This window comes from Phasianus colchicus, chromosome 4, assembly GCF_987193195.1.
Source record: "Phasianus colchicus chromosome 4, bPhaCol1.hap1.1, whole genome shotgun sequence".
NCBI lineage: Eukaryota > Metazoa > Chordata > Aves > Galliformes > Phasianidae > Phasianus > Phasianus colchicus.
The window spans coordinates 47,742,363-47,757,454 of record NC_143439.1 but is presented as its reverse complement, the minus strand read 5'-3'; the positions used below and the strand labels follow the sequence as shown (position 1 = coordinate 47,757,454).

The following is a 15,092-nucleotide window of genomic DNA, read 5'->3' as shown; positions in this document are numbered from 1 at the left end:
CTCAGCTATCAAGAAAACATTGAACATGTTTAGATGAAAGCATCTGTTTTGACTACAAGCTTCAGCTACAGCATTTTCTTTTAGGTTGGCACAAAGACAACTCTGAGTGTACTTAAATTATAACTCTGAAGTTATAACATTTGAAATAAAATGTAACACGTACTCTTAAGTATCAAAGAATACCATACTGTAGCACAAAAGCAAAATTGGCAAGATATGCCTATGGAGACATTTAAGCTGCGCACTTCACAGTGATATCCAACTTTAAATCTCATTGCTGTATAGCATTTAAAGCCAAACACAGGCTCAACCATGACTAAAGGAACACGAGTTTCTAATCAGAGTTGTCAAACATATAGGCTATAGCCATTTTAACAGACCTTATTCTGCACAAAGCCTTCAACAGTCCATATTTTTATGATTCATTCCAATTTGCTACACAAATTGTTCCTGTCTGTAAATTAAAACTGTCCCAGCTCTCTCCAACTGCTGATGTTAAGTGTCTGACACATTTAAATATATATAACATTTATATTACAACCAGAAAAGCTAAGAAAAGTGTAAAGAAATTAACTCCATAGTTTAGACTAAGTTCACTCAACAGAATGAGTGCCACCATCTCCCATGTTTGCAGTTAAACACACAAACATTTCAAGCCATGCTAATTCATAAAAATAGCCACCATATACCAAAGGGTAAAAACAGCCATCAGAATCCAAGACCATAAAGTATCCATAATCTACTTGCATTTGACCTTTGGCTAAAAATAAAGTAAAACCAGATTTTCCACTGCAACTCAGTTGAACTGTCTGAAAAAGTAACATTAACTCATTCTTTGAGTTAAAACTCATTGTCATTTTCCTACCTATAAAGGTCTAAATACTATAATGTCTACTAATTGCAATACAATAACTGTTACTTAATACAGGCAAAACAGCCCATGCTCCTTAATCAAAAATTCTATAAACATATTTATACCAAGTCTGCAGTCTTCAAAACACTAAAGAAAGCATAAACATTTTTGAAATGTAAAAAAAAAAAACTCTTAAAAGAAACACCTCAGAAAACACAGGATTTCAGAAACAGGAAGAGAAAAGCTGGCATAGAACTTGAATCCTGTACTGCAGATGCATATCTGTCCAGCACACCCGTCTAGACAACTCCTAACGTCTACTCATAGCTACATTACAATTTCACAACTTTAATAGTGAAACACATTTCCCCCTGCCCACAAAAATCACAGGGTAGTATAGTCAACAAGCACATGAAAAATCCTGTAAAATTACTTCATAAAGGTCACTAACATGACAGCATGTCATTTTTAAAGGAGTTCTAAACCTAAGCAATACCATCATCGTAGTGACTCTGATAAAGAAGCACTATTGCAAAATCCATCAATTTAGCAAAGTAATTGTGACCTGCAGAAAGCTTAGTTATCAGTTTGATGGCACGGATACATACAGAAATGAGGATGTAAAACACGCATCTCCTCGTCTTCATCTATTGTCTGTCCTAAGGAGAGCAGACTGACTCGTCTCATCTTCAGCAGCCTTGGGGAGCTTTCACGGACAGAACTTCCAACATCCAACACAACATCTCCAGAAGCAACTGTAGGAACGATTTTTTTCAGAAATTCCATTTTTACCTGCCTTCTGGTCACTCAGAACTTACTTAAGCTGCACGTTACTGACTGCAGCTCCCACATGAACTTCCTTGAAGGCAGAGGTAGACTGACTGCGCACACGACTTCTTTCTCCCAGTGATGTCATATGTTGGACCTGGGTGGTGCCAGCCCCAGCACGTCAGCTGCCAGCTGCTCCCAGGCAGATTTTAAAGAAGTCTAACTGTACAGACTGATAAGAAAACCAAACAACAACAAGCCAGTCTATCAACTGACATACATTAAACTCTTGACTAGGATAAAGCACCATTTTAGCATCGCAACACTTTTCAGCACTAAAAAAAATGCACATGTATTTCAAAGTCGTATTTCACAGAGTTCAATAGCTCTTAATTTTCATGAAGTGCACAGAGAGCATTCATCTGCATTTGAAAGATAACACTTATCATTCTCAAAGCCTCTTCAGCAGCCTTACAAAGTGTCTAGCAGCACCACAATTTAAGCCATTTGCATTCTCACATGGCATTAAGTACTAATCACTAAGTTATTAACGTTTATTAAACACTGAGTTCCACTTTCCAGTGGTTCTGATGCTATATTTACCACCTAAACTACTCAAACCGCCTTCCATAAACAACAAGTACAGAAATAAGCTGCCCCATTCTGACCAAACTTTCACTGTCCCTAAGGCTACTTATCCATATGGTTTAACTGAGTTTTTTGTTTTCATTTGGAAGAAAGTTTAAACACCATTCTATATTTAGCTTAGAGAAGCCATTATGAAAGATGTCTTCCATTTAGAGCAGAAAGCTCATGGGAAAAGGGGAAGGAAAAAGAAGAGAGACATTAGCGCAGAAAAGCGTTCTTTAATGGTTTTTACATTTGGGAATGTGTATGGTTGAAACTATTATTTACTAGACGTAGAGTAGAGATCCACACCTCACTTTGTCACTGTAGATTACAGTCATCACTCAAACAGAGCAAGTTGACGTGCACTCATTCTGCAGTCAGGGGCAGCCTCTGCGACAGCAGCTCCTTGCCCAAGATGTTTCTGAACACGTTCAATACACTTACCCAACTTAGGTGCAAAGCACCACAATACACTTCAAAAGAAACTACTTAATGCCACATCCACCACTGCAACTCTTCTTAAAAAGAAACAAAATTGCTTTAAAATCTATCAAATGTACAAGTATAATCTGCTGGAGGTCACACAGTTTCATTGGTTAGATGCTCCCAAGGGACTGGGAGCCACTTGAAAAATGCAGTACAATTTCATTGAAGTCACCTGAGACACATTCTCAAACACCATGCAGACTAAAAATGTGCGCTATCTTTGCATTCTAATCTGCATTAAAATACCCAAATATTCAACTCAGTCTAAATTTCCTTTGTAAACAAGTACAGAATTCTGGGTGGCCCAACCATGTCACAAAAGATACATTGCTAGAACATCATTTCCTGCAGCAAAAGATCTGGGAGATGAAGCAAAGAACTGTCCTTATATGATTTCATGCACTTTTTTCCACTAATACAAAAAAGTTGCAAGGAATACATTTTAGAAGCGTTTTATGTTTTCAGAACAAGTAATCAGATATCACAAAGATAAATGTTGCTTACAAAAGACTGAGTCATTACAAACTCAAGCAATCACTCAATAGTATTATTTTTATAGGGTTGGGTTGTTTTGTTGTTGTTGTTTTTTTCACTCTTTAAGTCTTGCCATAAAACTCATTTGCAGTTTCCAGTATTTGGCAACAAAAGAGAAATTCAGACACTTCTGTTAGCCAGAACACTCGCAGCCACCCAGCTGCCAACCCGCAGCTCGCAGGGGGCAACACGTTAAGCCGCACTCCGCTCCTCGGCAGCGCCCCCTGGCGGCGGCCGCCGGCCTGATCGCCGGGGACGCTTCCAACTGAGCGCGGCCAGGCCCGGCGTGCTGGCAGGGTCTGGCTGCCGTAGGATGCGAGCTGTCCTTAGTTAACACCACATCCCTCCTCAGAGGTCTCTAACTCAGCCTACAGGTCTCCAATAATATTCATATTTCTTACTTAGCCAAAGGGTTTTTAGTTATGCACCCTTGATCCGTTGCTGGGCATACTATTAGCAGCGATCCTCATGTGATACACACTATTTTCTTCAACTTGCCAATTCAAACTGAACATCACTGCTTCGAGTGGGAGTCAGTCTGCTACAGAAATAGAGCAGCCACTATAGCACCCACATATAGGAAGTTTTTCACCCTTGAATCTCAGAATAGAAGCTTGATCTGCAAGTATTTGTCTTATGGTAATGAAAACAATCTGCTCTTCTCCAGTGAAGACTGAAGTCATAACTGAACACAGAATGTAACAGCTCAGCTTGAAATCAAACTTGCACTCGAGCCTGTAAGTTAACATACCGGTATTAAATTCATGAGAGGTACCAGATGCCTACTTTATGGTTGTCAGCCAATTAACAGGACATTGCTGTAATCTCATAGAACTCCGTAGGCAGGGGAAAGACAAATCCTATTTCTTCCCTTTTAAAAGGAAAAACCTTTTTGCTTTTGAACTATGACTTAACAGCCTTTTTTTTTATTATTATTTTAAACATAAGTCATATAATTTTTCAACCATTTGTAAGTTTGGTTTTTGTTCATGCAGACATGAAAATCGTTTCAGTTGACTCCATGCTTTTCTGAAAGAATTTCTTGCTTTCAGGTTTCTGAGAAATGTAAGATCCATCTGCCAGCTTTTGGTAAAGCTTCAGTTTCTTTTCCTTGACCTACGCTGCACCTTGCTCTACATGGGAATGGGCTTTTTCAGTGACTTACAGGGTTTTTTCTTTGGAAAGTTGGGGATTTCTGGAGACGACTTGTTTTTATGAGCTTGGTTTTGATTTAGCATCACTAGAAGTGAACACGCTCAAAAGTAGCAATAAAATACTTGGCTAAGTGAACTAGTCAGAAGCAGAACACCAAATAAAACTGTTATGTTCACTAACTGAATGCAAAATCATCCTGTTCAATAAAAATCCCCAACATTTTTAATGTCTGTGTATTAGATAGAAATTGCTCTTATCTTTAAACAGCATGCAAGAATACAATGCTTTCCCGAATGCGTTAGGAGTTCCTGGGAAGTCTGAGGTAATTGTCTATTCTGCTGCTTCTACAGACGTTAATCAGGATAACAATCAGGTCTTCCTGTCACTAACCTCTCGCTTCTTAGGACTTCTGACCTCTCACACAAGATCTTCCAAACTTGTGAATTTCTTCCACTGGCAAGTTTTATTCAAATACAGACTGGCATTTTCAAAGCAAATCCCAGAGCAGCACCTGCAATGATTCATACTCACTCACACAGGAGTAGGAAGACTACTTCAGTCGGCAACAAAACACATCATTTAAACTATTCCATGGCAATGGAAGTGGCCAGATCTTTTCCCACATGAAACAATTAAAATGAATGATGACAAACCATATTTATGCAAAGGTCATTTAAAAAGCAGCACTATTTAAAAACAAAGACTCTGTGGTACAACTACCAGCAATCCAGAACAATGGCAGCTACGAAGCAGCATCTCCAGAGAAAAAGCAGGAAACCACTACCCAAAGTTCTTAGAAGATTGTGAAAAAAATATGGCAGTTCCTGCACTCACAATCCATTTGTTAAGGGCAACTTTTTGAGAAATGCTGCCACATTCAGAGCTTGCACCTTGATTAGATATCACATGGATAAACACTTCAGTGAGTAGTTTTTAAGTGAGTGCTGACTGGAAGTACAAAGGAAAAGGATAATTTTTAATTTCAATTATGCAGAAAAGTTTAAAGAATGATCACGTATGCTGAAGTTGAATACTTTAGACAGCTTCAACAAGGACAGTTCTAGAAACAGTCTTGTTCAAACGACAAAAAGTAATTAAAGGTCATCCTCAGTAACTCATCAAATAATTGTTTGCTATGCAGTCTAATGAAAAAAACAGATTCTTCTCCATATAATACATGTAACACGTGCATGAGTGTATACACACAAGTGTTTTCACCTTCAAGAACAAACATGTCCATATTACAAAGAACAAAAAAGTCACTGTTACACTGTGTTTGATTAATTAACAGTAAACCAGAGCTGCACTTCTGTGGTTTTCCCTCACACACGGAATTGTTTCTCACATAAAGTTCAAACATTTGTAATAAGATTTTTTAAATATATCCTAGTTCACATGTCATGTAAATATAGTTATGCAGTCAGCTTTGATAGCATTCATACCATACACTTGCTGCAACTGTCTACAGAAGTAAAAAAACCAAAACATATGTTTGAGACAATTAGCTTTAACAATGAAATCATTTTTCTAAGCAAGAAGTCTATATATAGGATAGAGCAGAGCAGAATCTGCTTCTACTGGTACTAGAAGTTATTTTTATTCCTTTTCATGATATGCTGCATGTGATCTCTATTCTCCTAAAATAAATCATGCAAAAAAACTTTTATTTTAAGACTCTACACTCCAAAAACAAGCTGCTGCTCACACTTGCAGATAAAAAGTTACAATACAGCTTTAAAAACAGTCAAAACCTAGCACTGAAGCGTGACAAGGCATGTTGCGATATCACCGCACTGAATTTTAAGCAGCTTAGTAGAAATGAAGGCACTAATTACTTTGCAGCAGCCCAAAGGAATTTTTTTTTTTTACTCCCAATTCCTCCTTTTTCTACTGACAAAAAGAGATCCGTGAGTACTGTTACTGTAAGTAGGAGACTGTGTGTCAGCATAAGCACCCACGAAAATAGTCTCCCCAGAGGCACACAGATACACCAGTGTCATTTAGAACACAATGCAAATTGGAAGGGGGAGTTGGAAAGCTCATGAATGTTTGGGTGCATTTTGTAATTAACAGAAAGCTAGAAATCACATTGATATTCTAGACACAAATACTTGACGCCTTTATAAAATAATTGACATTCAACCATTACAATCACATGCCTCATGAACTATACTGCTTTTCACTTATGCTAAAACAGTACATATCAGCAGCAAAGGACAGCTAATTACAGAATACAAATAATAAAACACAACACTGATGGGATTTCAAGAGGCTCCTCAATTTATCGCTCATACTCAGCCCCTATGCTCCTGGTGACTCAAACACACAGGTTTCACATCCTCCAGCAGCTCTGATGAGTCCACAATTTTTCCTGCTTAATTACATTTCGTTACTTTATCATCTTATAGTATACACTCAACTACAGTTCAAGTTCACGTTATCACCCTATTCAGCATAGAAACTGATATCCAATGATGCTTCTCTTCATTTCAGTAGTCTTCCATGTATTTGGAAACTGACCTTATGTCTGTCTCTGTCTTCTTGTAGAAATTTCATTCAAGTCTTTTAGCTTATCTTTTCTAGATCTCTGATAATTCTCACTAATCTACTCTGAACTCTTCAACGTACAATTTTCACATTAAAAAAACCCTTGAAAGATTTGTCATGTTATTCTAAAGGAACAACCTGACTAAAGCAATGCAACTTCTGCAAAGAACAGAACTGAAAGCTCACGCCATTATCTCTAAATACTTTCATAACTAACCCAACATTTACTTGCATTGTAACATAACAGGGACTTTCAACTAGAAATCTAAGTAGTTTAATGCATGGGGAATGTCCTCAGTGAAGTTTACTTCTATTAAGTATTCGGTGTATTTAATGTCATATTTAGTTGTATTACATATCTAAGAAACAAAACAATTATTTAAGACTGTATATCAGTTTTACATTTGACAGTCAGAATTGCCACCAGACTCTCCAATTATGAAGCCACTAATACTTTCCAACTTCATCCCCAGTTTCAAATTCAGAGAGCAGGACGTTTTATGCTGATGACTGCAATTAGAGATTACAGTATACCATCTGTTAAGAAATGCTGTATAAATGGTACTGAGGTATAATAACACCATCAGTCAAGCCTTACCTGTAGAAATCTGTATCCCTGTGCTGATAAAGCAATGTTCTCCATACATAGAGATTTGTCAGCAGTGTGCTGACAATGTTTTCAGCAAATACTAGATCTGTACTGCGGATGCCAGACGCACTGAAAACCATCTGCAAGTTTGCCATTCATATCTGTTGGGGGCAAATTACATTCTCAGATATTCTATGCTGACTAATCATGATAGGAGAAAAATACGTAGGAAATACAAAGACAGAAGCCATTTAGCTTCTCTGAAGAAAGGGTTTGGACACTGAAAGCATTCTATTACACAAGCAGAATTGAGGCTTCAAGTTATTCAAGAATCTTTAAGTTGCTTCTAGTACACAGCTTCCAACTACCCCACTTTCACAAGGAGTGGTCAGCATTTTAACACAAAGAAAAAATAGATACATACACACACCTGATGGTGTTCCTGCCCATTGCAGCTCTTACGAGCAATATACAAGAGCGTAACTACTACTTTACTTTAGAAAGATAATTAAGTTAGTTTTCAGAGGTGTAAATACCAACTTGTATTAATTCCACATGCTCTTTTCAAGAACTGATTACACTGACATTCCTCTTTTGTTAATTTTTTTTTTCCAACTTGCATGTTCTCTCTCTGAAAGAAGTCAACAAGCGGTTGTATAACTTTGCCCATGAAATAATATTGTACTAAGATTAACAATGCAAAGGACAGCCATTGACAGCAGACAAATATCATTTAGAATATTTTTAGCTATTTAAAAAGTAAGTAATTTCTCCATGCAAGAAACACAAGCCATACTTCAGAAGTTCACCCATCTGAGAAGACAAAATACCTGTATTTCCCCAAATTAAACTCCTGTGTAAAATACAATCAATGACTCAACTGTTTTAGATGCAAAAGGAAGTCACAGTTCTTTGGTTAAGAAGTAAATATCAATCCAGGACCAGTAAAAGCAATAAGTTATTGCAATAAGAGAAAAGGATGTATTAGATCAATCCTAAGCAAATAAGCTGAAATTGGAAAAAAATACTTCAGGAATGATTCAGAAAAAGCAATCACACATGGGACTTCAGCAGGTTACTCTGAGCTAATTATATATGTACTTAAAATTAATGTCTTATTTTCTTAACTGAATATTATCCAAAAAGTATCTCATGTTTGCCTGCCAGTAGGTAGGGAAAATAACTTGAAATTTCCCTTTTTCATCCCCCTCTAAATCTTTAGAAGATTTTTTTCCAGTGGAAACATTCTAAATGTAGATTTTAGAGCAGTAGCAATTTTTCTTCTTAAACCTTAAGTAAAACACTTCCTCCAGCATACAGCCAACAACACTTGAATTCTTATTAAAAATGTAGACCTCTTTGCCAAACACAGAATATCTATAGATTTTTTTTCATTGAAAGAATTCTGTTTTAAAGTCCAGTTGTATTTAGACAAGTGGACAGAACACAACTGTCTAAAGGTGTTAAAAACCACACAGACTCACATCGGCAGATGCAGCAATGGGTGCTCCCAGTGGAGCTCTATGTGGGCCTATGAGAACTCCAACATCATAGCTTCAGTATGTAAACATTTGTAAACTATATTTAAATATAATTTTACAGAAAATAGAGTTAATTTTGAATCCCATGTATATTCAGATACAGTAGAAATGAAGTAATTTAAGAGACCGTACCCATTCCTACCAGGCAAAAAAAAAAAGAAAAAGAAAAAAGCAAGGAATTTACACTTCCCCTAATTTCTAGTAATCCAAGATAGGTTTATTTGGAAAAGAAAGTTCTAGGGTTTGAGCATGGGAGAGGAAATACTAATTTTCAGTGTAAGATGCTAGCTGAGGTCTCATTTACTCTGCTCATTTGAGAAACCTGAAAACTTTTGAGATGAAAGAAAGAGATTCAACTATAAACTAGGTACTAAATTAAGGATCAACGATGTTTCTATTAAGCAGAGTGGGGAATAAGTTAAACAGCAATTCTGGGTTACCAGCAAATAAGAGAACACTTGCTAAATGCAAGTAATTCTCAGCATATCAAAGTCACCAGGAAAACAAATGTGTGGGAAGATGAGGAAACCTAAAACAACCAATTGTTGAATTCCTTCCAAGAGAAGCTTCCATTTTTAAATATATGTGGAACCCTTTTATGTATTTATACACACCCAAGCAGGCTTGCTTGAGATAAAAAATAAAAATAAACCCTAGACTTACTATCATAGTAAAGTTCTCACAATTGCACAAAGGTAAATGAAACTATCACCCCAAGCAATACGTGGCACACTAACTGCAGCTTCAGAAGCTGGATGAACACAGACATTACTTGGAGGGCAGCAGTGAAGACGAAGGATTGTTTCTTCACACAGACTCAACTGCTCACTGATCTAGTGGTCACAGAAAAGCTCAGAGTAACTTCAAGTATTAGATGTTAACGAGGACCACAAATTAAGACCAATCCATAGAAAATATTAATACATCATGAAAAGAGATCTTGAGAAATAAAGATTTTAACAAAGTGTTTGTGCACATTTAACTAACATGCACCAGATTCACATAATTATTCTGGTATTAGAAATGAGAGTAAATATATTGAGAGACCAGCAAGTAATTGTGAAAAAATAGGAAAAAAGTTTTTTTCAAATTTGAAAGAGAATTGCTCTATTATACCTGAAGGAAAGATTAAGCCTGTTTCTGTAAGAAGCAACAAGGGGAAAAAAAAGGTACCTTCAAAGAGCAGAAAGAAGCAAATACTGACTTTAAAAACACAGCTGAGCATGATCACTCAGGAAAGCTAGAATTCCATTATTGCAAAAGAAACTCAGGCTCCAGTCAGCTGACTGGAATAGAAAAGCTAAAGAAAGCCTCTTTTCTCACCTGTGGCTTTCTAAGTAGGGAAAAAAAAATAAAAGAATAGTTGTCAGTCAAAAACAAGAGAATTCTTTCTCAAAAACAATAAAGGTTAGGATTACATCTTCTTTGAGAAAGATTATGCTAAGCAAACTTAGTGCTTTCCATTTCTTAATTTTCAAAAACAGTCCTTATTTTCAAATTCATCTGCTACATCAAACAAACAAACAAAACAATTTGTCAACACATTAACACAAGCAGGTCTGCTTATATAGTCAGATTGTTTCAAGTCATCCAGCTATCTGCAAATGGAAAAACAGAGGTGTTGGTACTGGCATTTAGTCTCATCCACACTAGCAGTATCTTTCATTAATTAATGCAAAACAGATAGTCAAACGTGGTTAAAATTAAGTATATCTTTCAAAGCTGCTGATTCATCCATTCTGCTATACATTTTAACCTGCATCCTTAAGGTGTGTTTCAAATCAAAGGAACAAGGACCTTTTATTATTTTTTTAATAGGTACTTACAAGGATGAAGTTATGGGAGGGAAAGGCCTTACTGAGGACCAGGGGTGTCAAGTGCCTCTGAGCAAAGAATGGTAGGATGTTTTAAACCCTGTTGTACAAAAGCACATCCAAGAGGAACTGTTTCCACAGGAAAGGCCTGTAACTGCACAGGAGAGATCAGAAGTACAAAGCTGAATCACCTGTGCTTTGCCCAAACCTCACAAACTGCTGCCTATTATCACCACCCTGACTTTGAAGTACTTGTTTTCATTAGCTACTAGCCAAGGGATAGGGATTTTCCAGTTCCCTAAAGACTTCTCCATAGACACATATTATCATAGACTTTAATTGTAACAGAGTTCTTATTACAGAGTAACTGTACAACTTGCGCTACATCCTGCTGTTTCTCTCAAGTTAGAGATCACTCCAGTATTTTTCTTTTCAAGGAAACAGTTGTCGGCTGCTCATGGAGAAGAACAGCATCCCCATTACAGTTGTCTGGCCAAAACATGTTAAAAAGAAAGATTCAGATGTCTCTGCATGCAAAATGCTATAAGTAAGTTTCAGAGCTATAGAAGTGCAGAGTCAGCTGGCTGACAAGTTTCTTTTTCCACTACCTTATAATGATGCAGTCTTCTAAGCAGGCTGTTAAAAGAAATACACAACAGTTCAAGTCCTTCTGAACACCAAATGTATTTATTTTCAGGTACTTCAGGAACACCACTGATAGCATCCTATGCTATGAAGTTCAATATATACGTAGATTACATCAGAACAAATATATGGTGATAACAAAATTAACTGAACTCCAAAATTGTCATTAATTATAAAGTTGTTCTCCATGACAGAAAATAGGTTCAACAAGAAAGAGCTTTACAGAACATTAAAAAAGGAACTTGACAGATTTTGGATGTCACTGAACAGAAAAAAAACATACCACACTGTTGACCTTCTGAACTTCTAAGAATCCCAGAGAAGGGAAATCCTATAACAGTTTCAACCATTAATCTTTCCCCCCCCCCCACTAATCTGACACACAGCTTTCGCACTCAATGAACTAAGCAGCTCTTCTGTGTCCCTATCAGCATTCTCAACTGCTTCCTTGCAGATATCTCAGATGTTCCACATTATTTGAACAACGTAAGGCATTAAGTGCTCCAAATTCTGCAACTCATCTGTCACTGTAACAAGCTTTTTCTACAACGCTCTTCAGCAGAAACGCACCCAGTAATGGGGAAGCAGAGAAGAACTAATGTTCAAATGACACTGGAGCACATTTTTTTTAAATTAACATCTAGAAACATGCTACCTAATCATGAAAATCTTTTAAAATCAGGTATAACTGGAGATTCTAGAAGCGTGATAAACTCTCATAGAAGAACTAGTTACAGCAAAAACAATACTAATATCCTCAAACTTTCTGCCTCATTTTGTCTATTTCATTAAGAAATAACAAACTGATCTGGAGTCTCTGTTCTAAAGCTAAGAAGTACACTTGTCTCCCCTGAGCATCAGGAATCTAAGGATGTTCAAGGAAGACTTCAGTAATGACAAATTTGTTACTGTTTGAAGGGATGCACATACCAGAAAAAAAATAAATACAGTATAAAGTTCTAACAAAAGAAAGCAAGGCCGGTCAGAAAGTTGTGCAACTAGGAAAGAAAAACCAGCAACTGAGAGGCAAACAGCAACTTAATACAACAAAAATGATCCCATACCAAGACTTAAAATACACTGAAAGTCTACTTCATTGTTTCCTTCTCGTGTGAAGAACATAAAGGACAATATACTAAAGGAAAGTAAGAGCCATGTTAAAAACACTGAAGAACATTTAAGGTACTGAATGCAAAAGACCATTAAATAAATACAGTAGCAACAACTGCATTTCAGTATTTTGCCCATATACCCTCTGTTCTCAAAGAGGCTAAAGAAGCATAACCTAACTGATTTATTGCTAGACTATAGGGAAGCAAAATCTCACATTTTCTAAGGACAATTTATGTCAGATTAGTTAAACCTATCTGCACCCACTTCAACTCAGAAGTACTTTATCTGCAACAATTACCCCGTGTTTGATATCAATACAGACCTACTTAATTGAGATAAAATACTTAAACGAAGGCCAGTAAGGAAAAAGAAAATCCATACAAGGGATTGCAAGGGCCTTTGCTAATTAGCTGCACTACCTGTTTTTTTCCACAAGAGGACAGAGCTCAGGCACCTGCCCATACATCGTAGGAGATCTGACAAAGTTAGATTTTCACTGAGTGTACAAATACATGAAAGACTACTTAACAGAATTACCAAACACACAAATTAATTGATAAAAATTAGTAAGTGTACATGAGCCTGGGGAAAGTATGGGAAGTATACCTGACTTAGGAAGTTCATGAATGAAAGGCTGGATGCTGCTTGCTCTGTTCTTATCCTCTTTGGCAGAGGCTCACATCCGTCCACAATGCAATAAGTAACAGAGCAAATATCCTTATTTAACATTAGAGCAAATTTCCTTATTTAACGTGGTTAAATATTCTTATTTAAAGTAGTAATTAATTTCCATTCAGAAATCTGAAGTTATAGTGCAAAGTTGGACATGTATTTACAGTAAAATAGAGACTACAAAGATGAAGGCAAAAAGACAAAAAAAAAAGCATGGACATGTGAAAATATACTTTATGGCAGAATTCTGAAGAAGGGCTTACCACTTAGAAGCCATTGCTAACCACCAACATGAGCCGCTCACGTATCACACTCAGGATGTATCCATCAAGACATTTTCCCCCAAATCCAGCTTGTGCTTAGAGATGAGAGGAGTAGATAAAGGTGTAAACAGCTACAGGTCAGTTGGTGTGTAGCCAAATATCAGAAAGTGATCTCCGAACACAGTACACACAGATGAAGTATAAAACACTGAAAAAGAAAAAAAACAAATGTTAGACACCAATTTTAATAAAGATATCAACATTTTCCAAAAGCTTTATTCTGAACCTTTTCATTTGGGAAAAAAAAATCCAACACAAAAAGATCTGGATGCTGTCTTTAAAATTGCTATTCTGCTCAGAGGTTAAAGATTTTTAATTCACGAGTTGTTTGGGTTTTTTTGGAGGGAAGGAGAGGGTGGAGGACTGATACTGAAATAAAATGTACAACTACTCTTTATGCACACACTTCAGTGACATTTAAACTAGGATCAGGCTTTATTAATAATATATACCTATACACACACACTCTTTCCCCATCGAAGATCATTCCAAATCATTCCTTTCACATTGGTCCTTTGGTTCTTTCCTATTTTTTCTTCCCTTCTACTTTAGCACAGGGATGCGGTCAGGAAAAAAAGAAACAGGCCGTACTTCAGCTGTGTCTTTCTAACAAAGCCTTGAGAACTTCTGGAGATTCCTCTACAACAGAGGCTTGCATGCAACTCGCATACTTGTCACAACTTGCCTAAGCCTCCGAGCTCGCTTTTGTTCTCCTTCACCACCAAACTACAGCAAAGGCATTTCCCCCTGCAGGCAGACCAAGCACTTTGAACAACTCAAGTCTCAACGCGCAGCAGCAACTCACAACTCCCGATCATTTCATTTGTATGAAAAAAAAAATATTTCAAGTCACGGCGTGAAGAACTGCAGGTACATTCAGAGTCTGTACACCCAACGTGACTTTAGCAGCGCTCAGACACAACAGGAACACTCTGGTCTCTTTTAGGGATGCGTTAACTGTTTAATCGTCACCGATTTAGAGACTGTTCCTTCTAATTCTTTATTACCGTTTCTGAAGAGACTCACATAAATGTGACCTAACGCTAAAAAGCCCCATACTGAAGTTCAACTTGCTTTTACAACTTATGAAGTGAGACTTAAAGAAAAGCAGGAAAAATAGACCAACCTGTGCAAATTGGATGCAAGTTAATTGATGCTTACTTCTTCTAACATGGGAACATAACATTCCTCGAAAATGTTATATAAGGAGGTAGGCAGTCATAAAGGAATGTGTTTATAGACGGATACAAATCTGAGTTTCACCCACTAAACTCCTGCTCTTCAATAAGAGTGACAACTGTCTGCATGTTTGACAGCACAGTGCATAAAATCAGCATCACTTTTTAACCTCATTAAACTATTAGGGCAATAAAATGTTGTTTTCTGTGCAGCAGAAACATATGGGCCTTTCAATCTGTCTCC

The 15,092-nt window shown here is 36.9% G+C and overlaps 1 protein-coding gene across 10 annotated transcripts in view; it reads right to left on the bottom strand.

The window, feature by feature from the left end:
- FRYL (FRY like transcription coactivator) overlaps positions 1 to 15,092 on the bottom strand; it is a 158,008-nt gene that overhangs the window by 128,783 nt on the left and 14,133 nt on the right. For 8 of the 10 annotated variants that reach the window (XM_090139463.1, XM_090139464.1, XM_090139461.1 and 5 more), the window contains exons 2-3: positions 13,611 to 13,818; positions 1,462 to 4,937 (exon numbers count right to left, since the gene is read on the bottom strand). The exons of 1 other annotated variant lie outside the window; for it this stretch is intronic. In XM_090139463.1, coding sequence (XP_089995589.1) covers positions 1,462 to 1,639 — 178 coding nt within the window. In that variant the 5' untranslated portion in view covers positions 1,640 to 4,937; positions 13,611 to 13,818. The remainder of the gene's footprint in view (positions 1 to 1,461; positions 4,938 to 13,610; positions 13,819 to 15,092) is intronic. One more of the 10 variants, XM_090139469.1, reaches the window with a different exon arrangement.